The sequence below is a fragment of the Notothenia rossii genome (genome assembly GCF_949606895.1).
Source record: "Notothenia rossii genome assembly, chromosome: 1".
Taxonomy (NCBI): Eukaryota; Metazoa; Chordata; class Actinopteri; order Perciformes; family Nototheniidae; genus Notothenia; species Notothenia rossii.
The window spans coordinates 75,476,436-75,500,132 of NC_136912.1; the positions used below are offsets into that span (position 1 = coordinate 75,476,436).

The 23,697-nt window shown below is 39.3% G+C and overlaps 2 protein-coding genes across 4 annotated transcripts in view; both read left to right on the forward strand.

Moving 5' to 3' along the window:
• Window positions 1-13,978, forward strand: part of col24a1 (collagen type XXIV alpha 1 chain) — a 97,946-nt gene extending 83,968 nt beyond the window's left edge. The window contains exons 41-60 of the mRNA XM_079693522.1: window positions 809-862; window positions 1,003-1,059; window positions 2,002-2,055; window positions 2,943-2,996; window positions 3,321-3,374; window positions 3,668-3,721; window positions 4,163-4,270; window positions 6,615-6,722; window positions 6,809-6,916; window positions 8,387-8,440; window positions 8,532-8,594; window positions 8,873-8,926; window positions 9,324-9,359; window positions 10,306-10,341; window positions 10,553-10,579; window positions 11,127-11,192; window positions 11,338-11,506; window positions 11,632-11,741; window positions 12,210-12,446; window positions 12,565-13,978. Of these exons, the coding sequence (XP_079549648.1) occupies window positions 809-862; window positions 1,003-1,059; window positions 2,002-2,055; window positions 2,943-2,996; window positions 3,321-3,374; window positions 3,668-3,721; window positions 4,163-4,270; window positions 6,615-6,722; window positions 6,809-6,916; window positions 8,387-8,440; window positions 8,532-8,594; window positions 8,873-8,926; window positions 9,324-9,359; window positions 10,306-10,341; window positions 10,553-10,579; window positions 11,127-11,192; window positions 11,338-11,506; window positions 11,632-11,741; window positions 12,210-12,446; window positions 12,565-12,711 (1,650 nt within the window). The 3' untranslated portion in view covers window positions 12,712-13,978. The remainder of the gene's footprint in view (window positions 1-808; window positions 863-1,002; window positions 1,060-2,001; window positions 2,056-2,942; window positions 2,997-3,320; window positions 3,375-3,667; window positions 3,722-4,162; window positions 4,271-6,614; window positions 6,723-6,808; window positions 6,917-8,386; window positions 8,441-8,531; window positions 8,595-8,872; window positions 8,927-9,323; window positions 9,360-10,305; window positions 10,342-10,552; window positions 10,580-11,126; window positions 11,193-11,337; window positions 11,507-11,631; window positions 11,742-12,209; window positions 12,447-12,564) is intronic.
• A 512-nt stretch (window positions 13,979-14,490) lies between these two features.
• znhit6 (zinc finger HIT-type containing 6) overlaps window positions 14,491-23,697 on the forward strand; it is a 42,617-nt gene continuing 33,410 nt past the window's right edge. For 2 of the 3 annotated variants that reach the window (XR_013803910.1, XM_079658667.1), the window contains exons 1-5: window positions 14,491-14,685; window positions 15,077-15,142; window positions 17,709-17,815; window positions 18,353-18,438; window positions 20,760-20,863. Coding sequence is in view for 2 of the 3 variants with exons in the window: in XM_079658667.1 (XP_079514793.1) it covers window positions 14,570-14,685; window positions 15,077-15,142; window positions 17,709-17,815; window positions 18,353-18,438; window positions 20,760-20,863 (479 nt within the window). In the remaining variant the exon portion in view is untranslated. The remainder of the gene's footprint in view (window positions 14,686-15,076; window positions 15,143-17,708; window positions 17,816-18,352; window positions 18,439-20,759; window positions 20,864-23,697) is intronic. The other variant, XM_079658666.1, reaches the window with a different exon arrangement.

Below are 23,697 nucleotides of genomic sequence, written 5' to 3' on the forward strand. Positions count from 1 at the left end.
TCTGTGGTGTTATGTTACATATGTACTGTCATGTTCTAACAGCATAGTAAACCCTGAGTGGTCTGTAGTCTAGGCTCAGCAAATCTCACCATGTTTACATTTACATGTCACAAAAGAGGAATACTAAATTATCTACATTTTATACAAAGTCCAGGATTCCTCTCCAATCTATAAAAAGCTATTAAAGTACAGCTGTTTAAACGTAAAGCCTACTTAAAAACATGCTTAAGATACAGATGTCAACTCAAAAAGGGGGTTCAATCATACTCGACTCCCCTGGGAGCCGTGCGCTATGAACCAAACATGTGCTCGAGACATCCTGGTTTGAGTCTTGTGAAGTAAACATCATGCCTGCTATTCTTATTTCCTAAAACTCTTAACTGATTCATTGGAATACCAGGAAAGGAATACCCAAATATTGGCAAGATAAAAGAGCAGAGGTTGAATTTAACGTGGACAACTCTAGCAACTCCACACCTTCTTCAATGCTAACATCAGTGGGTTTAGATTGCATTACTTGAGCGGGGCACCTCAAGTTCACTTAGTGTCTTTTTGTGTGTGTAGAGGTGTTCGGTTGTGTAGGGAGGCTCTCAGACCCCTTTGACTCAGGTTGCTGTGTGATTTCTGAGTGTGTGTCAAAGCCCAAATCCTTCAGTGACAGATAGAGCTGCTCTTCAAAGAGTGTTGTTTACATTAAACAGTTCTGATTAATATGTTGACAGCAAAGCTCATGTTTTTTTTTCTTTCATGCTGTAGCCAGCAAGAGTTTGGCAGCTTTGTGGTTATAATCTGCGTTCATTTTTTTCAGGGTCACCCTGGCAAGTCTGGGCCCATTGGACCACCCGGGCCTAAAGGTGAAAAGGTAATATAACACTCAAACTAGTGTTTTAAATTGAATTATTTCAGTGGTTGAGGCCTTTTGTGTTATTGTACTTTAACACACTGTCAGGTTGCAAAATCTATTATGTCTCCATGTGTGATTGTGATTTTGCTACATTCCAGGGTTATCCAGGGGAGGACAATAGGACCCCAGGACTGCCAGGGCCCTTAGGTGAACCAGTAGGTCTTGCTTTCCTTTAAACTCTCCTTTCTGATCCCTAACACAAACTCTGTTTATTCCAAGCCATTTAATTACCGGATTGACACTGAATGTAAGAGTTAATCTCCTGAGTTTTACGCTGAGTACACACATTTTTGTCCCACCAGATTGACCATAATGAATAAGTCTTTCTGTTGTTAAACCTGCATATGGACCCAGAATATCAACCTGTGTGGCAAGGATATTCTTTGCTCATTAGTATGAACAAGCTGGAAATGTTTGGCTACAGTTTGCCTAGCTGGGTTTCTGTTCCAATATTTGCCCATAATGAAAATCACACTGAACACAAATGTTCTAATGTAAAAACTGAAAATGGCTGTGCATTTGTTGTTTGTTTATCTAGTTTGATGATGGCCATGGCTCACCTTAATTTACCCCAAAGGATTTTATAGAAGAGAAAACAAAGCTGTTCTTAGACTAATACCAAAAGAGGATCAGGACTGATCAAAGAGTCTTAGCACCGGCGGGAAAGCCCAAAGTTATACCATTACTCTCATGCATGCTGAGACACATTTATCAGCACTTGACTAGGCCACTAACACAGGCCCATATTGCATTAACTGTCAGGGTTACTGGAAGGTATAGATAGCAACCTAACATATGAGTAGTACTGGATTATCAAGTTGGCACAGTATTAGAGTTCATAGCTAGAGCAACACAATGGCAGTCTGTGTCTTACTGCAGCCCCAACCAAAATTGGCTGGAAATAAGGATCAGGGTGAAATTGCGCCTTTCCATTTGACTCCAGTTAAGATCCGTTGCACAGGTCACATCTATACAATATGCTGAGAGATGACTCTGTCTATAAGTAGTTGGCCAGCTCAATTGACGCTTTGTGGGTATAAATGAAGGTATGCATGTACAGTATGTGTGTTCATGTGTGAGCATCTGTGTCTACACAGGGGCCTCCAGGAGAACGAGGGGAGCGTGGAGAGCCTGGGGATGAAGGATATCAGGTATACAAAACCATTAAAAAACCATTAAACATATAACACAGATTGTTGTTCATACTCTTTTGGCTCCATTCATTACCACACTGCTCAGGTACAGTGAGCGTACACAATACATGTTGAAGAGGATAACCACAATTCCAGAAATAATGCTGCATGAAGTCTGTCTTTTTGTCACTTGATGCCTCTGAGGAACATACGTTATTTTGAAAGGTTGGTGTTTTCATTAGTCTGTGAATGGATCTACAAATGTGGTCTGTACATGACGCATTTTAAACACAAACATTGTTTAAGTTCACTGACGGTTACAATCAATAGTTTTGATGCATTATCATTGTTATTCTTTTCCCTACTGGTTTCTAAGCCTAAATGTTGCCTCCAGTCTTCCTTTGGATATAATCAAAACATTTGAAAACATTTCCATAATATAGAGTTTTATTTAAGTATCTTACTTCTATGCTAGATGAAAGTGGTACTTTCAATTAATTGTTTCTAAGACTCATTAAAGCTACATAATGAAACCCTACCTGAAAACCTTTTCGTCTCAGAGGTGACCTTGACCTTTGCCCACAGTGTAAACCCTAACTTCCCCACTTATCTGATCTCCCAGCATGGCTAGCTAGCATTTGCAGCACTTAGCGAATTTAGCAACAGTCGCTAACCCCGGAGACACAAATTTTCTTGCTGAATATTGGGTCCAATTTTAGTGTAACTGTTCTGAGTGCAGTACTCTGATATATTCTTGTAAGCCCGCGTCACACTGTCCCGAAATTGACACCCGATGGACACACGAATATGGAATTGTGAATTTAGTAAATGATGGTAACCTCAGAACTCATCAAGATTTAGAATCAGATTGAAAAATATAGTTATATTTTTTAAATGTTTTCCAGGGCCATGTTGGAACCACTGGACTTCGTGGGGCTGTTGGACCACAAGGCCCTCCGGTAAGTCATTACATTTCTCTATTGTAGTATCTGTAGTATATCATAATAGTACTGTATATACGCTCTTTAATATTTTTGGTACATCCATTTGAATCACCATACCACACAAAGTGAAGCGTATAAACTATGAATAGCAAAGGGAAGTAAAGGGAAGATCAAAAATGTTTATTCTATTCATTGCATTTGAAAAGTTTCGAATTTTTCAAAAATATATAGAATCATTTTACCATCATTATTTCAACAGGTTATTTTGTAGACACTTTTGAGTATGGATTTATATATTTATAAATATTATTGTTTGTTTGTGTGTTTGTCTTTGTTCAGGGGTCCCCAGGCATCCCTGGAGAAGCAGGTCCAAAAGGAGAGATAGGAGCCTCGGTGAGTCCCTGTAAATCCCCATAGCAGGAAAGACAATACATACATAAAAGTTCATTTTTAAATATGGTTACTTCCCTGCAAAAATGACAGACGGCTTCAGCATCAACATGTTTCTACTGCCACTTTTAGTAAGGGCGAACAAATAAACTCAGCTTACCAGGAGTAGCAATGTATTATTATTAGGAAAGTACAGAAACAGTTCTCCACAAGACACATGAGGCGAGTGATTTACATAACTGTGTTTTGTGAATACCCATTTATGGTTCATTCTTAATGTGTGTGTTTTAATCCAGGGCTTGGCTGGAAAATTTGGAGCAAGAGGGCTGACTGGAACTCCTGGCATGGAAGTGAGTGGCACATCACCTCAACCAAATGCATGGTTCAGAGAGCGACAGCAGCATAACAATCAAAAGCACTATCAACAGTTTGAGCTTTTTGATCATGATAATGCAGCTTGGCATATGGGAACAGCATCACCAAAGTATTGCATGTTTACAAATTGGTTACCACTACTGCATATAAAGAGGACAGAGAAAGCAATGAAGAGAAAATTATCATTTAACTTAAATGCCTTGCTGTTCTCGATTAGAAGTTAATATGATGAATGGGCGTTTGCCAAAAACGTTATGGATCTTTAATTTAGTCCTGGCAGAAAACCTTTGGCTGAAGTCTGCTGCAATTAATCTCTTTATCCACAGTGGTGATTTTAGAGAGAGAATTAGGGTGTTGAAACCTGGAAGCATTGTCTGAGATAGTAACAAATTGTTACTGTTTTGTATAATTTCCAGGGGCCAATCGGTTCACCTGGACTCACAGGAATGATGGGTTACCCAGGGTCGGATGGTCCCCCAGGACTGACTGGCCTACCAGGATTTCCAGGAAAAAAAGGACGAAAGGTAATTGATGGGAGCATTTATATAGTCAGTTAAGTCAGTCATAAAGGCAGTCATGGTTAAATGAATGGCTTCTCTTTTTCTTTTCAAAATGATGAAGCTGACTATTGGACTAAAACTCATGTACACAAGAACCCGGTTTTATATTGCTATTTATCAAAACATCTTGCTCAGTAACATTGTTGTAAGTCGCAGAAGGAGTCAGATGATTTCATTGTATTTCATCTAAGAGGACTTTCCCTTCACTTTACTCTCGGCCAAATCTCTGTAGCAGACTTGTGGGGAGACAGGAGAATATACAAAGCTATTGATACATGCCCATCTTGCTTCTATTAACAACATGAGTTTAATCTCCACTGCTCTGTGGAGGCTGTCACAGCAGGAGAGGTCCACTGGATCCTTTGCTTTCAATTTCACAATACGTATTTCCATAGTGAGAAATATACCGTAATTAGGCTTTCCTTCCTGCTGCTGGCAGGCTGCAGAGTCTCAGCAGAATCCTCTTTGTTGTTATTAGTCATCATAACCATTGTGTTCTTTTCTTTCCTCATTATCTGCTGAATGTTTTGTTCTATTCACATTTCCAGCTGGATGCATGTTCACAGTGAGCAACAAGAAATTAATGCAGTACAGGACAACCTGTACTGAGCAGGTCAGGTGCTGGAGTCTCTCTTGGGATAGCCATTTAGTAGAAGATTCACGTAGGTGTGACTTCATCAGGACACTCTGATGGTCACTGATTTGTATCAACAAGCCTCAAAAACACAGTCTCACATTTAGCGCGCATGAAGAGGATTAAGAACGCCTGAACTGCTTGGTCAGTGAGTGTTGTCAATTACAAATTGATTTTGATGTGTCTGATTTTACTTATGGAAGAGCTTTCCAGCACCTGCAGGTTTGGACTTCACCCAGTAAACCTGGTTTCTGAAGTATCTGCTCTCCTAACATTGATGGAGGAACAGAAGCCACACCACTTGTGAGGCAACGACCCACTCAATCTGTTATTGTAATATCACTCGCTCCCTTCTGCCTCAGCACTCTGCTGATGGAGCAGGAAACTACCGAGCTCTGAGGTGTGAGAGAGCACTCAGTGACAGGCGGCCAGTCTTATGGATACACTTAAGGAGCACGATGTCAATAAGTAAACCAGGACGGGCCAGCAGACCTCAGCACCACGGTTTATAGCTATGACTGTACGATGCGTTTCAAATTAGTTTGAATATATTTAAATAAACATTGAACATAATTTCATTCCATTTTTTTATTATATAACACAGCTTTGTCCACTTTTCTTTTAGCCTTTGTTTGCCATAGTCTTCCACTAAATATATATAACTTTTCCCTGTTGGTGTATTTAAGCTCCAACCTCAAAAAGTAGGGTGTAAGCTGTTTAAAATGGGGAGATTAGGTTTAAGAGCCTGTTGATGTGTTCTGGTCCTGCAGTTGGTTCCACTGAAGGACCAGAGGAAGTTTCAGTTGGCTTCACTGTTCAGGATTCAGGGAGATACCTTTCTTCCCCTGCTTCATCTCCCCATCTTTAGGAGCAATGTTTGAGTGCTATCCTCCTCATATATTTATGTGTTGGTTGTTTTGTTAACCACATTCATGAGTCTTGGCAAGACTTTGACTGTTGAACTTTTAAGGTATCAAAACTATGGAGCAATATCTTGATTAGTGCAATGCTTTTCAATCAATCAATCAATGTTTATTTATATAGCCCAATATCACAAATGTTACATTTGTCTCAGTGGACTTCACAGTTTGTACAGAATATCAGTATGACAATACAACACCCTCTGTCCTTAGACCCTCACATCGTACAAGGACAAACTTCCAGAGAAAACCCCACAGTTTAAAAGGAAAAATGGGAGAAACCTCAAGGAGAGCAACAGAGGAGGGATCCCTCTCCCAGGAATAACAGACGTGCAATAGATGCCGTGTGTAAATCGAAGAGATAATACATTTACAACATAGGTAGACCAAATGTTTGGAAAAACATGTGTCTATAATAAGAAGATGAATCCACAAGGATGTCAACAATCCTGTGGGAGCCATCAGGGAAGTAGTATGATGAGTCAGGCAGGACCACAGTGACAGCTTTTTTGCTTGTATCTTGTGTACAGGGTCACTCAAACACACAATGCTGATGGTTTTGTGATATTCTGCTGCTGTACTGAGAAACTAAGCCATAACGACCAGGAAGATTGGAACGCTAGCTGTAAACATGGATCCAAACAATGCAGATTTTTAGAATATCTAAATATGATATTTAAAAAAAAATTGTCAATTCAACTCTGAATTCTACAAAGATAATATTTAATTGACACCAACTTCGGTATGCATCCAGGGTCTGAAAAACGTGGATGGACAAGAGGGACCTGCTGGACGTCCAGGTCCCAGGGGAGAGATTGGACTTCCTGGTCTACCTGGAGAAAGAGGACCCCCTGGACAGAAGGTGAACAAATTATAAATATTAACATAATTGTAAAGAAATCTGGTTGTATAAACTATTTTTTAAATTCCTGCTCTTTGTTGGTTCAGGGAGAACTTGGACTGCTGGGGGATCGGGGAGCAGCGGGAATCAAAGGCATGGAGGGGTCTTCAGGGGACCAGGGCAGGACAGGTGACCAAGGACCCAAAGGACAACATGTGAGTATATACAAGCATTACGTATTTAAGCGAAGAAAACAACCTAAAATAGCTTGGAGTTATTGAATAACAAGTATAGTGAAATACATATTGTGGCAAGTTGTTTTTAAAAGGCACACAATTGAGGTTTAGATTTATAATTGGCATTTACATACAGTATGCATAATTAACTAAACTGTCATTTAGCGACATTTAAATATTCAAGTATAAGTTAACTACGGTATTTACATTAAAACTGTGAAAAATTATCCTTTCGGTGTGAATGTCTTATGTGAAACCTGTTCCTCGTTCTACCCTTGATATCAGATTGATACATTTCACTTTTAATGTTTCACAAAACAGCAGGTCTTTCACACAGGTTACTACATTCCTTGTGTTAAATTGATACCATCCCTTGGGTTTTATAAGCTTATATACTCTACGTTCTAGCTCTCTAAATATAGCTTCAGGGGGTTAGGTTGCCTTTGTGCATGACTCTTTTCCACCGAGTGCAGAAGCAACTTATCCGGGTGAGACCAGGAATGGAAACATTCCGAGTGGTAAGCCCAACTTGTGTAAGATCCTCACCCTCCAGAGACCTGAAAGAGAGGTGCTCCACTTTTGTTATGTAACTCCTCAAAAATGAAGAGAAAAGAAACAACATTGGATCCCCTGCCCTCCCCACCCTCAATAGATTTCTCCGTTGATGCTCGTGAAACAGAGAGCAGACTCAGTCCCTTGGGTCCGATCGCTTTACACTTTTCACTGAATAGAGTTTCTCGATGAAGTTGCTGGCCCGAAAGCAGTGCTGACGAGGATATGGATGACTGACTGTACAAACATAGTGTATGCCACCCTGGAACTCAGACAGTGCTCATACACAGAATAGGGTACAGACATCAAACCCCACAGAGGGGTGTGTGTTAGTGGGCTGAGGCTACTGTAGTATCAGACATAAACCCGTGTGTGTGTGTGTGTGTGTGTGTGTGTGTGTGTGTGTGTGTGTGTGTGTGTGTGTGTGTGTGTGTGTGTGTGTGTGTGTGTGTGTGTGTGTGTGTGTGTGTGTGTGTGTGTGTGTGTGTGTGTGTGTGTGTGTGTGTGTGTGTGTGTGTGTGTGTGTGTGTGTGTGTGTGTGTGTGTGTGTGTGTGTGTGTGTGTGTGTGTGTGTGTGTGTGTGCCAGTCCTTTGGAGCAGTAGGTGAATGGCTCAAAACTGCTGTTCAGAATGTTCAATAGTAGTAGAAGTTTAGTAAAAATTTAGACAATATGAGATTTAAAGAAGTATTCAAAGACAATGACATTGTTCATTAATAGTATTTTTACTAACGTATTGAGTTTAAAAAGGTTCATAATATATTACAGGTAAACACTACAAGTCATGGCAAGGGAATTTTGCACATACTGTGATTATGGTACAAAACGCATACACAATGACTGTGTGTAAGGCAAAGCTCCTCTGTTGCTATGATATAGTTGTCTTTTCTGCTTGCAGGGGGAATCTGGAGATCTGGGATTGATTGGTCTACAGGGCTTTCCAGGGCCAATGGTAAGAATGTTATCATATACAACATGATAAAACATAACGTTTATAAGATGACAATTTCAGGGTTAGGTAATTCACTTTTTTCTTCCAACAGGGGCCGCATGGGGATCTGGGATTCAGAGGCTTCCCTGGCCCCAAAGGCCCAATGGGCACTGTGGTAAGTTTTGATATAAACAAAAAAGTGCTTTCTGTACCACTTGGTAAAAACAAAATGCTGTAATGGGAAACATTTGTAATGGGAAAAATACAAAATAATACAAGAATCTAAAATACACCTTCAGATCTCTTTAACTTCTCTGTACACAAACGTTCTGTTGCGATCACTTAGGATACCCCATAGTCTTGTGGGAAACGATACATTGCAAACACTTTTACAAGCAGTCTCATGGTTGTGAATGTATCAATTGAGATTCTCAACCCTCTTGTTTGTGTCAGGGATTCACTGGACCCGTCGGCCCTGAAGGAATGATCGGCCCAATGGGAAAACCTGTACGTTTTGTGTTGCTTGTTTTTGTGTGTGTGTGTGTGTGTGTGTGTGTGTGTGTGTGTGTGTGTGTGTGTGTGTGTGTGTGTGTGTGTGTGTGTGTGTGTGTGTGTGTGTGTGTGTGTGTGTGTGTGTGTGTGTGTGTGTGTGTGTGTGTGTGTGTGTGTGTGTGTGTGTGTGTGTGTGTGTGTGTGTGTGTGTGTGTGTGTGTGTGTGTGTGTGTGTGTGTGTGTGTGTGTGTTGCAAGGCAATGGTCAGCAAATTCAGTAAAAACTGAGAATGATTTTGAAACTATAGAAGTCAGAGATGTTTTGCCATGTGCTTATTCAAGTTTATGAGAACAGTTTTGGACACAATGCTACTGAGTAAATGTTAATGTCGTTACGTATATTTCCTCCGTAGGGGCCAAGGGGTCCAAAAGGAAACGGTGGTGAAATGGTAAGATCTGTTTCAGACCATAACCAAACCTTAAAAAAGGCTGTCAGACTGATTATATGATAATGGTTTTCAATGTGTGATTATACAGTATGCTTATATTCCGTGTAATTACATCATGATTCTACTTTGAGTCAGACTGAGAAAACTTCACTGGGCCGGTTATCATGACGCGCCTTCACAGCAGATTGAGGGTGTATAAAATACCAACTGTACATGACAAAGGCTGTGTTTTAAGATGCATGAAAGCTAGCTGGGGTTCATATGTTGTTGTGTTTATGTGACTGTCCTTAAGTGACTGCAGATCTGTATACTTTGGTCAAAATAAAAATAGCTGTGTTCAGTCTCGCTGTGGGGCCTTAGAGAACTCTCAGACCCTCTTGTGTAAACACAGTTGAGGAAATGCCTTGTCAAAATATTAGCATGGCTAACCACAGTGCAATCCACATATTCACTCCTACTGTATATCCCTGTTCCCACTCTGTAATGTAAACTGTAGTAAGATTTTCGGTTTAGCCTAAATCCCTCTCAAATGTACACTATCACACAGAAACAGACTGTGGACACAATGGCCCCTTCATTCTAGCCTTTTCTCAAAAACTGATGATGTTGCAGATGTTCATGCTCTCACATTTATGGATATGAATTACCAGAAACCGCGTGTTTCATAAAATGCCCCCACCATTACTAATTGAAAGTTGCTTCAATGCATTTTGGAGGAATTCAATTTTTTTCATTCTGGATAGACACATGGTCAAAGCAGAAAATGAATCATCACTCCCAGAAGTTAATTAGGTCCCATTCTGCTCGGTGTGTTTGCACTAAAGCTCTCACATGTTAATGTGGTATAAATGCAAGGTGTTTTCACAGGTCAACAGAGCCAACAGGATAAACTGAATACATTATTATTACATCATGTTAACACTAATTTTCTTTCTCACATTTTCAGGGGCCACAAGGACCACAGGGAGGTCCAGGACCAAGTGTAAGTTAACCTTACTACCACTTTTCAGCTTTCTACGACAGTTCACATACTCTATATATGTGTAATTATAAAGCACTAAGGTTCATCTCGTGGTACATTATCTCTTACATTATGTAAAAGACATGTTTTAACAGAATGTGATCTGACACCAACCACATTGGGCTCATTTTTCACTGTGTCACTCATCTTGTCTTCTTTCTTCCTACCTTAGGGACCCCCTGGGGCTCCTGGTCCAACAGTAAGTGTTGTGTGTCACTCATGTAGACAGGTAGTTAGGATCAGCTAGAAGTCTGGATACTTGTTTTTAGTTTCATGTGAAAGACATAAGGTTTGGACCATAGAGTTGCAGGGAAAATTGTCCAGCTCTTATGGAGTGATTTAAAAATATCAATGATATAATGATGATGGCAGTCATCAATGCTTAGCCTTTTCTGGCACTGATAAAAATCCTATTCACGTTTCCTATCCTTCAGAATTTCTGGATTACAAAGCTTTCTGCTATCTGAATGACCTTTTCCTGTTGGAACAATTCCCCAGAAAAACAACACAAGAACCGAGAAAAACACAAGAACCGAGAAAAACAACTACACATCTTTCTTTTTGTTTATACACCTTATGTGATATCCGTAGTGTTTATGCTGGGAATAATGTGTTATTCTTCCCCCTACTTAAGAAAGGAATGTCAGGGACTTTTTGATGCAAGACTTATTTTACTACGTTACTTTGGTATTAGGGTGTATTCTTATTATATTCAACTTTTATAACTGTTGACTTTAAATCCACAGAGGCAGATGTATGTCGACTCAGCAATCTATGGTCTATCTGAGTCAAATGCTGCCCTGGGGACACAGGTAAGGCACGAATGCACTCGGGCAGTTGAGGGGGTGAATGGCTTGATTCCTTATTGCGAGGAAATACCAATTACTTTTTGTTGGTATTGTAAGTGTAATATCGATCTTTGGAGTTTCAAACGCTGTCTTTTCCGATCTCTACCAGAGTTACCAGAACACAGAGATGAGCCTTCCAGAGCAGAATACAGAGATCCTTAAGACTTTACACTACCTTAGCAGCGTGATTGAGAGCATCAAAACGCCTCTGGGCACAAGGGAGAACCCGGCTCGTGTCTGTAAAGATCTGATCGAGTGTGATCACAAGCTGAAAGATGGTGAGTCTCATCTACATGATACTGAGGGGATGGATGATAGGATTTTGGGCATATGCGTTTTTTATTAATAAAATTCCTGCCTTGCATTTCCTGTCTCCGTCTTTCCTCTCTTCGCCAACTGTTAGGTTGGTTCTGGATTGATCCAAACCTGGGCTGTACCTCTGATGCCTTCAAGGTCTTCTGCAACTTTACCGCAGGAGGGCAGACCTGTGTACATCCAGTGGCGTCTGATAAGGTAACATTAAAGTGGAACAAAGATGAACATGAATATGTCAAGGTATTAGATAAAACAAAGGACTGTTTTAATGCTTAGTGTAAACCGTCCCCATCCATGTCAGTTGATTGTTTGAACTTCAATTAAGTGTTTTCTCGTCTCCTTCCTTCATGCACATTTTGAATTTAAATTACATAATCTCGTCCGCAGTGACTAGAAAAAATGAAATGACTGCTATACCTCTTTTTACCTCAAAGAAACACTATTATTGGTTGAATAAAAGTAATCTTAACATGCCTTAATTCACATTTAGTTTTTCAAATTTTCTTCATTCAGTTAAAATGTGCGATTAATTTGGATGGAAACCTAGCACCAATACACAACAATGGGATTCATTCAGAATAATTTATTAACTTAACTGCAAAAACCCTTGGCTCGTCCTTAAGCTTGACTTTGTTGGATGTTGTGTCCAACTTTTCTCAACCACAGATGGTGTTTGGGGTAGGGAAAGTCCAAATGAAGTTCCTCCACTTACTGAGCACTGAAGCCAGTCACAGCATCATGCTCCACTGCCTGAACGACCCTCCCTACGGCACCACCGGCAGCCTCAACTCCACCGGACCTTCACAACAAGAAAACGGTCCCCTACGGTTTCAGGGCTGGAACAAACAGATGTTTGAGAAAGACACACTACTTGAACCACATGTGCTGCAAGACGAGTGCAAGGTAATGATCATGACAGAGAAATGTTTTTGCAATATTATGAAATATACTTATTAAAATATATTCTATCAAATTTAAGATGAATCACTTTGTATTGTCTCCTCTACGCATCCTTCTTCAGATCCAAGATGGCAGCTGGCACCAGTCACGTTTCTTCTTCCATTCTCAGGACAGTCGTCAGCTTCCGATTGTGAACATACAGGAATTTCCCACATCACAGCCCACTAGTCAGCGACGTATAGAAATCGGTCCGGTCTGCTTCCTTTGACCCCAACATCACTGTCCTGTAACAAATTACATGAACTATTAAAATGCAAGGCTGTTGCAAAAGCTGCCTGCCAAAGAGCAAGTGTCTCTGACAGAGTGTTGGAATCCGCTATGCGAGCAACAACCGTCCCATGTACAATCAAAAGCACGCTTACATGGAAGAACTCAATCTCTCTGGAACATCCGGGCCAAGAAGGCCAAAGGAGAGGTGTATACCAATATTTATCATTAATTGTATGTACAAAAGTATGTTTTTCATTGATAATCAGTCAAACGGTGCTTAGGTTGGCTGTACAGACATCACTCCCTGATCACAGGCCAGGGTCTCACTTAGCAGCAGCCTATTCTAACCTCAAAAATCACACCCTTCCCTCACGCCCAAGCGCACCCAGACATCCACAGCAGAGGCCTAACCCAAATGAGCGTGCCAGGCCTCTACATAGGAGCACTGTCTATCCACAGTTTTTGAGTGCAATAGCATGTGCATAATGTGTGACAGCTTGATATTTCATTTTCCTATCAAAGGCTATATGATACATTGATTTTACTTCCTGCGGTCCTGCCCAGTATGACCCGTACATCTTGACAGATGGTGCTCTACCTCTACTTGGTCAATTGCTTTCTAGATAGTTGCTAATACCAAATTAGTGTTTTTTTTTGCCTTTGTGTTGTATGTACCGGTTACATCAAGATTTTTTTTTTTGTCTAAGTACTTATGTTCATTTGGTCATTTCTAATTTATGAACCATTTTTTGATACACTACATTTTATTGTAGCCTTTCCTTTTAAGTGTTTAAGTTCTTCAGGGGAAACCTATCATTGGTGCTGCAAAAAAGAATGATTCATCAGTGAGTTTTACATTTCCTGTGTATATATGGACAGCATACTGTATGTTTATTTATATCCTTTTTTGTTTGTGTTCACATTACTGTACCACAGTAAGTTATACTCTCAGAGAACTATTTGGTCCATCACAACTCAGTCTAAAAAAGTATTTATGTGTTAACGGTGTGTTTGTGTGTTCACGCCTGTGACTGTATGTTTATCATACTGTCATTTTGGTTTAGTCAGTGGTGGTTGGTTAGGTTCACTGGCAGCTACATAGAGCCAGAGTCCGATTACACAAAAACCCATTCATCATATTAAGTTATGTTACCTTGAACAAAGTGTAATTATATAAAGTTTGTGCAGGATAAAGGTGGATGCAAATGTGTAAATAATAAATATGTTGTCAAAATAAATAAATGGAGCATTTTATCCACAAATGGTTTTGTAGTGTTTTTGAAATGCTTGGACTTGTAAAATATCCTCAAATGCTCTTGAATTTTAGATAAGTGTATTTTATTTTATATTATTTATATTGGGGAAAGATGATCAACACAATGTTATGTTAATTGTACATTGTATATACTTACTTGCCTCTTATGGCAATCCCTTTAGCATAGGTTTTCTATCTAAACTGGAACATATTTAGATGCATGTAACTCAGTGAAACCGCTGATCAAATGTGGTTTGTGCAAATAATCTCTCTCACACTTGCACATTCCTTATACAGATATAAATCTGCAATGACTCCAACCCCAATAAACTCATCCTCTATATGCATACAGTATTTGAGGTGAGGAACTAAACTTGGAAAAAACACCAAGTATTGTTGAAATCATAAACACTTGAAGTTACATGGTGGTCATAAAAAAACATGAAGGTGTAGTTCTCCCCCACTAACACCGGGAGGCGCCACTGAGCTGGTCTCTCTCTCTAACCGGAACTCCCCTCCACGTGCTGCCGCTGGTCCCCGGCGGAAGACAGTTTGTTTTGAAGCCGCGGAGCTGTGTCCAACGTGCGGCTACACTTCTCTCATGTGCTCTGTAAAAGTCCCAGCAACAGACATAATGTCAACCACGGACAGCCAGGTGGAAAACAGCGACAAAGAAGAAGAGCTGAAAGCGAGCAAAAGAAAGATATCTCTCTGCAAGTAAGTGCTTTAACAGACAGGAATTCATTATAAAACTTCAGCTAGCACACAGCTTCATGATGGTTTTAATGTGTGTTCGTTCTCACCATTGTATAAATGATACGTATATGAATAGGAGCATATACCAATAACAATAAAACACCGTATGTGCTATTTAGCTAACGTTAGTAACAACGTTAGCACACTCCTCTTTTTCTAGGAGTTATTACGCCCTCACTTTAATGACTGACTGTCATTACTTCCAAATGATGTTTGTATGTTTTTCTGTTATGCTGGTTTCCTTAAAGGTGGGTTGTTATTTTCTCTTTGTTGCCCGCCCTTTTTGTTACAATTCACCTGTAAAACTGCCCGCACATGTGTGTGCCTCTGCTGACATGTTGTCTGTCTGCAGATGTGGAGTGTGTGGATCAGAGGAGGCGAAGTACAGATGTCCTGCCTGCCTGGCCCACTCCTGCAGGTGAGATCACTGTTCAAGGAAATGCAGTTGTTTTACTGACAAATTAACACATTGTGAGGTGACACACAACAACACAATTACTACTTAATATGTTTTTGTCTTTTTTTATACATGTGAGAGGGTGGACATGTTACACATTTAGTCAAAGTCAACTCTTTAGAATTGAATTCGCTTATTACCCCCCTTTTTTCATGTGACAGGACTTAATCCATAGGGTCTGATTCATAGACACTTGTTTGAATCCCTTAAGTGTCATTTTGCCCATAGTTATTGGTGATAATCCTATAAGGATAGAACAAATAACAACATTTGGTCCATTCTTAGAAAATCCATTGAACTAATTACTTTAGTTTCAATAGTTGACCGATATTATTTATACGTCATTATTACTTAGCATTTGTATATTGCACGTAGTTTTTTTTTTTAAGCATGTTTCTATTTCTTAAAGTATAATATTTTTTTTGGTTATCTTACATTTTATCTTATTAAACTGTGTTTATGTATGCACCATGTACACCGAGGCAAATTCCTACTCTGCAATAAACCTGTTTCTGATTCTGATTATATTTCATGAAGCATAAAAGCTTTGTCTGTTGTGTGAGATATCTCTAATGAAAACTCAAAAAAGGTTCTGCTTTTTCTGATTAAAAAAACTAAAATCTCTGAAGTATGATTCAAATAAATAGTTACAAAAAATATCTTCTGTCTTTGAGTGCATCAACATATTACGTGTTTCTGTTCTTACTGACAGGACTTTACTGTTCCATGTCCAGCAACAACATGCTTCAGATAATGGCGATCGTTCATGGCCTAATACTTAAATTCTGTGATGGATGCTGAAGCTTTTACGAAGGTCATGGCACCAGGGGATGTACTTCCCCTGTCTCTCATGGCTGCATGTTGTTTCAGGCATCATTCAGCATTCCTTTGACATAGTTTCTGAGTTTACCGTATTTGTCTGTCACTAGCCAAATACCTGTCTTTAAAAAAAATGGGTATTTCCATGCCTGGTATTTTTTAGTTGGATCTTTCAGAAAGTAAATAACAGCCCCTTTTATAATTATTTTGGCTTCAGTGATGTTTGAAAATTCCGCTCCGTCAAAAGTGCCGAATCGCTGGGTTGGAATATTTATTAAGGTCATTAACTGAAGTAACAAAGGAACCAGGGAGTGATATCGAAAACAAAACCAAAACGTTTTTTCTAAAACAAATGTTAGCTTTCTAAATGTCCATGTGGTGAGTTATGTGTAGGTGTCCTTTTATTCAGTTTTTGTTTTATTAGTATTCTAAGCTGTTTATTATAGAAGCTTTCTGATTGAAATGTGTAGCCTAACCAACACTATAGCGTTAGGTTAGCGTAAAAAAACAACTGTTATGTGTTTTACTCTTTTTATGGCTAATCTTATGGACTTTATGAGTATGTTTACTAGATTTGTGTTAATAACTTAACCCTCCTGTTATTCTTGCGGTAAATTTGAAAAAAAATGTTTCACGTTATTTATTTTGCTTAGTACTTCATGACTTTTCCTAATTTAGTAAGGACTAATCGGTAAACATAAAATGAACATGAAGATCTTTTTTAAATGTCCTGTACGCACTTTGTACGCATCAGTGTTCCCTGGGATCAATTTGACCCCAGGCTGTTTTAGTAGTATAAAACATATACAAATGTTTGTGTTGATTGTGTAGGATGATATTGAGGTGACTATTACATGCAAATGTATCATTGTAGTTATTGGTCCTTTAACAACATCAAAAAGATCTTACTTTAACATTTTATTTCAGTCAGTGAGATTTTATTGTGATTTATATATTTTTCGATAGTCACATAATAGGAATTCTGAATGTATAAAGGGGTCTTTAGGGGGGGGAAGTTGGGGTAATGTTTTATTTAAATGGTTATTTATGTAGTTGACTAAGATACCTAAAGCACCAGAGACATACATGTTGGTTAAAATGTGGAATATGATCATTGTCTTGACCCCAGAGGATAAAGGGTGTAAAGTAAATCTGAGGACAACAGGAGGGTTAAACTTGAATCACTATGATAGGATGTGTTGTAGTCTGATCCTGCTGTCACACTGTCAGATTTGCTTTTAGTAAAACGTTGTGAGGGCTAAAGAGTGTCAATTGGTATTAGTAAGCGGAGCCAAAATGCTGCCAGCTTCCTCTGGTGCTGTGTTTATGTCTGGGTCAGCAGTTGATCCATGTTGTCCACAAATGTCTGAATCAAGGAAACATCATCTTGTTTTCCCTCGGTCTTTCTCCTAGCACCCAGATATGAAAACTCTTTCTGGAATGATGATAACCTCTTTAGCTTATCTACTGTTTGTGCATGTGCAGCGCTGGTTATTTGCTTTAGGCATGGGTTTATATTTGTCCATCTCAGTTCCGCAGACCATCAGTCCTTAGATAACATTTGCATGTTATCTTCCATCCTTCTTTGTCCAGTGTTCTTACTGCTGTTCTTCGAGCACTGTCTAGACAAGCTGAAATGAAGCCAAACCAAATTCCTGTAAACAATTGAGGCATTGTCTAACACATTTTGCTTCTGTACATTTCCCAGCTTGCTGTGCGTGAAGAAACATAAGCAAGTTTCGGGATGCAATGGAATTAGAAATAAATCTGCCTTTGTGACCCTCTCACATTTTGATGAAATGACACTTCTAAATGGTGAGCATCTTCTGTACTCCCTACCATGACAGAAAAAAAGGTTTTAGCTTGACTGTCGAATTGAAGCATGTACACACCATATCCTGTTTATGAGATACCTGAATATGCTAGTGTGTACTCCTGGCCTGCTGTTGCATGTATATACGTTTTTATAATACCTTATTTATATTTTCTGTTACTCATCTTCCAGTTCTGTTTTGTTTTTGTAAACACCACAACAGTATGCAGTGATATGTTAACCCTATTTCTCTTTTCTAATGTAAACATATCCTGAATATGATTAAAACCGGGATACGCCTTATTACTGGATTACACAAAAACACTTATTGAAGAGCAATCATCACTTCAAGTAAAATGTACCAGAAAATTGTGAAGAATATTCTTTTTGTCATTGTTGGCAGCAGATATGTGTTTCTTTAAGCATAATAAAAAAAAAAAACTGGTACACATTGTATTAATGTTTCGTGATACAAACACAAATGCTTCTTTTTTACTTGGGTACTGGTGTTTACCTTTTGTCCCCTACCTGCTCTGCAGACTACAGACTCCTGGAGGACACAGGACGCTTTGCAGACGGTGCCAGCAGAGACAAGCTCATCCAGACTCCTCGCTCCACTTTAAAAGTATGTTGTATTTTTAACTGCACCTCTAAGGTTACCTCAGGAGGTTGCTCGGCCCACATATTGTTTATTTTGTGCAAGCGGTTGCAACTTTGTCTTAGTTTCACACTATTCCACTGATCAACAGGTCGAAGAAACGGGCCAAAAGCCATAAAATGCAACAGCAGACGGCAACCGTGTTACAATTGCTGTAAATAATGTTTTAATATACTTAACAAGTTAGCTTTGCACCCACCTCTCTTGTTAGCTGTGGGAATACAGTAGAAAGCAGTGATCGTGGTCAATAATGAAATGTCCAAACTATTTTCTTTCACTACCAAAAACATCATCATTGTTTTCATCATCTATCCAAAGCTATCACTTGGTTTGTCTAATTCAAACCTCAAACAGGTTGAAGATTGTTTTGTACCAAACGAAAATAAGCTGCATGTGTGAACAAACCATTCCCACATTATTAGGTAGTTGTTTTATCTCTTTCAAGTCATAACATTTATGAAGTTAATTGTTTTGGCATTTAGGAACTAAGAGCAGATGGTCCTCTCTTTATTGTTGTTTCTCGTGCTCATATGTTAGCCTTGCAAAAAGGAAACACTTCATATTTGCTAAGCCAAGATCATTCTCCTGAGTGCTGGAAATCCATCTCAGCACCATATCATAGCTAAAATAGTAATTACTCCAATACAGGGTATGATTTAAAAACGTATAGCATTTCAGAAACTGAATACGTTTCACACAAAGCAAGGAGAGGACTATATATTCATGTAAAACATATGTTTCTGATACAAATCCCAGGGATAGAATAATAGGAATCTGGCTGAAAACAATTCGACCAAAACTGAAGCAGGAAACGCATTCCTTTGCCGTAAGTCGAGGTGCATCGGATGAATCATACATTAAGGAGGCTTTAGTGCCAGGTGCAATAAGAGAACATGGAGTGTGATCAAAAACAATCTGAAAGCCATCTTTATTACTGGCGTTTTTCTGAAAGTCGTTGGATTAATCTTCCCCATTGTGCAGGTATGTGGTCATTTCTTTCTCTGCTGCAGTCTTCTAAGATCCACACTATATTTCTTTTTATGTTTCTGAGTAGGAATGATTTTGAGGCAATAAGTGCAGATCCTTCTCAGAATAAAACCAAACAACTTAAAAAGAAGAACTGGATGTTGCCTTTATAGCAAAATAATATTCTAATACATGTCACCAGTCTATTGTTATATACGATTTATATAAGTGGAACGTACATGGAAACAATAATATGAAATACCTCACTTTGCCAATTTCTACAGCAGTATCTCAATATTTGTATTTTTATGCTTTTATTGCTTAACTTGTATAAATTGCAGCTTTAGTTATGGACATCTTACTGCGATTGCTCCAGACCAAACACATTCATTGTATGTATCCCTGAGTGTCCCCGCCAGCTCTCACCTGAATCAGCTGTCACTCTGAAAGCATGGTAGTTGTTAGCCTGGATTGCAGCTTGTTCTTTTGAAGGGATTTTCAGAGAAAGCGGCTGCCTCAGCGGCTACAGATCAATCCAAAATAAAGAGTCTAATTGTCAGTGAGAGACAACAGCTTGGCACGTGATAAGCCTTTGGAATTGAACATAGCAAGTGCAGTAATCTTTAGTAGCCTTGTATTGCAATAGCTTTTGATAAATCTCTGTTATTGTCTCTCATGCCCCAACAATTTGAAGACGCAACATGAGTGCCGGAGAGAAAAGGCTTGTCCTCTCATATTTAGACAAGGCCAGAAGTGCAGCTCATCTTTGCTTTAATTGTTAATGAAACATGCACAGCTGGATTTATTGATGCAGAGCAGATTGGTATTTATACTTGGAGAAATCCCCTACAGTTCTTTCCTTTGATCTAAAATGTCCGCCTGTCTGAGGCAAAAAGAAAATCAAAAAGCATCCTGTTTTAGGAAAGGTCTCATTGCAGCTTTTCAATCTTCATGTGTAGGAATACTAAACTCTATAATGCTATATAATGTTAAGGGCTGCAACCAATCATTATTTTCATTATAGAGCTATCCTATCTAACTTTTATAACTATTTTATTGAGTCAATTATAGATTTCATCTGTAAAATACATAATTTCCTTAAGCTCAAATCAACATTTTTTGTCATTAACCCATAGGTATTCAGTTTATATCCATTGAAGACAAAGAACTTGAGTTGAAACCAGTAAATATGTGAAAAACCATTTGTTTATCAAAATGTTTTCCCTATTAGGTGAGTAAGTTAGTGAATAAACTGATTTCAGCTGTAATACTGTAGTGTAATCAAATGCTTTACTCTGATATCCGTACTTTCTGTTTCACAGGCAAAGAAGCTGGCAGCCCACGCCAGAAAGGTGAACATCACACTGAGGTTCCTCCCCATCACCTTCACTAAGAGCAAAGAAAACTCCACAGTCTTCATCACAAAGTAAGTAGGAAGTAACTCAAAAAGAGACACTGTATTTGAATGAGTATGTGACTTTCATGCGGTTTATCCTCAGCTGTATTTTTAGCACAGGAGCACATTTATATTTGGAACTTATTTTAATTAAGAGGTGATTAGAGTCTCATGATCAAGTACCAAATAAAAGACAGAACACTAACACAACTACATACATAATTAGTAGTAACACTAAGCAGAAAGTGTTAGGGTCACTATAAGTTACACTGCCCCAATAGAAATCCAAACATTTCAAGCGTTTTGAATGATGCGCTCAGTCAAAGATAACACGTCCCAGTTTCCTGATGAAGTGAAGTGCTGCTTCGACTGGGGCTTCTGATTAGTGTTGTTTCACTTTGCCACAGGATGGCACTCTTGTTAAGCCCTCACAGCAGCTGTATCTGGAGCTGGCTCTCTTCAGGTCATTTTACAGCAGTATGGTGCGTGACTGTTAAACCTGAAATTGGTAATTTTCCTTAGGTAGTGTTGCATAACCACACCGCTATCTGATAGTCTGAGAGGAGTTGAAGTATTCTACTTCCTGAAGGGAGATTCCTCCATGATGAGGATTATTGCTTGCCAGCATTTTCAGTCTTGATTTTTTTCACAACCCTTTACATGAAGAGACTTGGCCTTTTTCAGCTGGTCACTTTTAGCCATTTTGTTGGTGTTTGCCAGATCTCTTCTGATTTATTCTCAGCTCTCAAGCAGCACACACATTCAGTACCAATGCTACAGTATTACATGCTGCAGACAAACCATCATCAAGGAGCTGCACTGAATCTCCTCCGTTATCATATTGCCCTATAGCAGGGGTGGGGAACCTCCGGCCTCCGGGCCGTATACGGCCCGCGAGACCATTTGGTACGGCCCTCGAGGTAATTTATAAACACACGCAAAAAAGAAAAAAATTGAAGAAATATAGACCGTAAAAAAAAAAAGAAAAAAGCGAGTGCCTGTTTTTCCTGGCCAAGATTAGGGTCCTTGAACACAACACGAGCCTAACGTGTCTGACAGGGGTGCAGTTTTGACAGAGAGCACCAGAAAGCCAGAACGCCGCTCCGGCACTTGAGAAATTGCAGTACCCATAAGGAGCCGTACACATGCCGCAGTTTCTGCGTGGCTGTGTCTTTAGTTGAAAGCCCAGTGGGCGATCTGTTCATCTGTCATACTGATCATACAGTCAATAACTTTGTTGTTATTAGCATCTGGTTAGCTAGCTATGCTAACGAATATAAGAAGCTTTTTCTCCAACCAGTGAGGTAAAGGCACATCTTTATCATCATCTTTATTTATTTTATCTTTATTTATCTGTTGTTATTTTGTTTTACTTGCTTGTAAGCGCTTTGAGCACCAGGAAAAGCGCTTTATAAATGTAATGTATTATTATTATTATTGATATGATCGTTATAGTTATAAGAAAATAAGAGAATAAAGTAAACAGGTATAAAATACTGTATGACAGTAAAACAAAGTTGTTATTAATAAAGAAGAATACAGTTTGAAAGGGGAGTGATTTGTAAAATATCCATAAAGAAAAAGAAAATCTGCTTACAGTTCTGTTTCATATGGATGTTGAGAGATGTATCCATAGATCTCTTCTTGTTGCTCTCAAAGTGCACCAGATTGATGCTTTTAACTTCAATATTTAAAAACAAATCTTCCCGGGGAGCATGCCCCCCGGACCCCCCTAGAGGGTGTGAGGTACCCCCCCACTTAAATCATGTCCACATGGATATGAAACTAAATACATTTGCACCCATCTTGTGTCCATATCTTTCTGTTGTGGTGGTCATGCCACACCGTGCACGTGCATGCATGCGCAAGTCATGGTGAGATATCTGGATTAAGAGGTTGCTTTTTCTTTGCACAGCATGAAAGAAAGGCCAAATGAATGGGCTGTGATTTTAGTATTTTTAAGCAGAGGTCAATCATTTGTACGGCCCTCGGAGGATGTTGAAAAAATGTAAATGGCCCTCGAGAGGAAAAAGGTTCCCCACCCCTGCCCTATAGGAACAATCCCTAAACCTCTGTGTGACTAGGCAAATGAAAATAATAAAGTATAGGCTATGTTTGTTTCTGATCTGTAATAATACATTATGCATTCTAGTCATTCATCAACCGATATCAGAGAAGGTTGTTGGGGAAAAGGTCAGTGACCAGATGTTCCTGAGCTGTTAACCTCATATTTTCATAATGACTTAAATATATGCCATTTCCGCAAATTATATTGAATGTGTTGTGTTGAATTAGTCGAGTTAAAAACATGTGAAGGATCTTCCAGTAAACGCTGCCTCGTGAGAGTTTTGCTTTACTCAAATGAATCAAATATGATGAAAGAAGTCCCCAAAAGGCCACAAAGCATTTTAATGATTATACTTATTTTTAAATGACCCTTAACTCTAGTGTTGGGGAATATCTTCCCCTGCATGTCATCTTTCACCCTCTGACGCAGCGGACCAACCTTGAGCAGCCGTTTTCTCCCATAAGGAGGGGCTGCCCTAGCAAGTTGTTGTTGTTACCAGTTTATGACCGGGCAACTCTCTGTCAGAGATAGTTATTGTTGTGGGACACCTGGAACACATCCTTCTCGGGGTGTAGATGACCCCGAGCCATAAGCAACAACAAATGTGATTCAGTGTCCTCAGCTGTTTAGTCTATCTATTGAAGAATGTTGATTATTGCACTCTGAACTAGTTAAAATCTCTACACTGTGGTCAAACCGTGCTCCGTGACATGTCTCGTGAATTCTCCGGCCGAAGCTCCAAATAAACCGTCAGTGTTTGCCATCAAAGCTCCAGCTCTCCTCGTGTCTCTCTGAG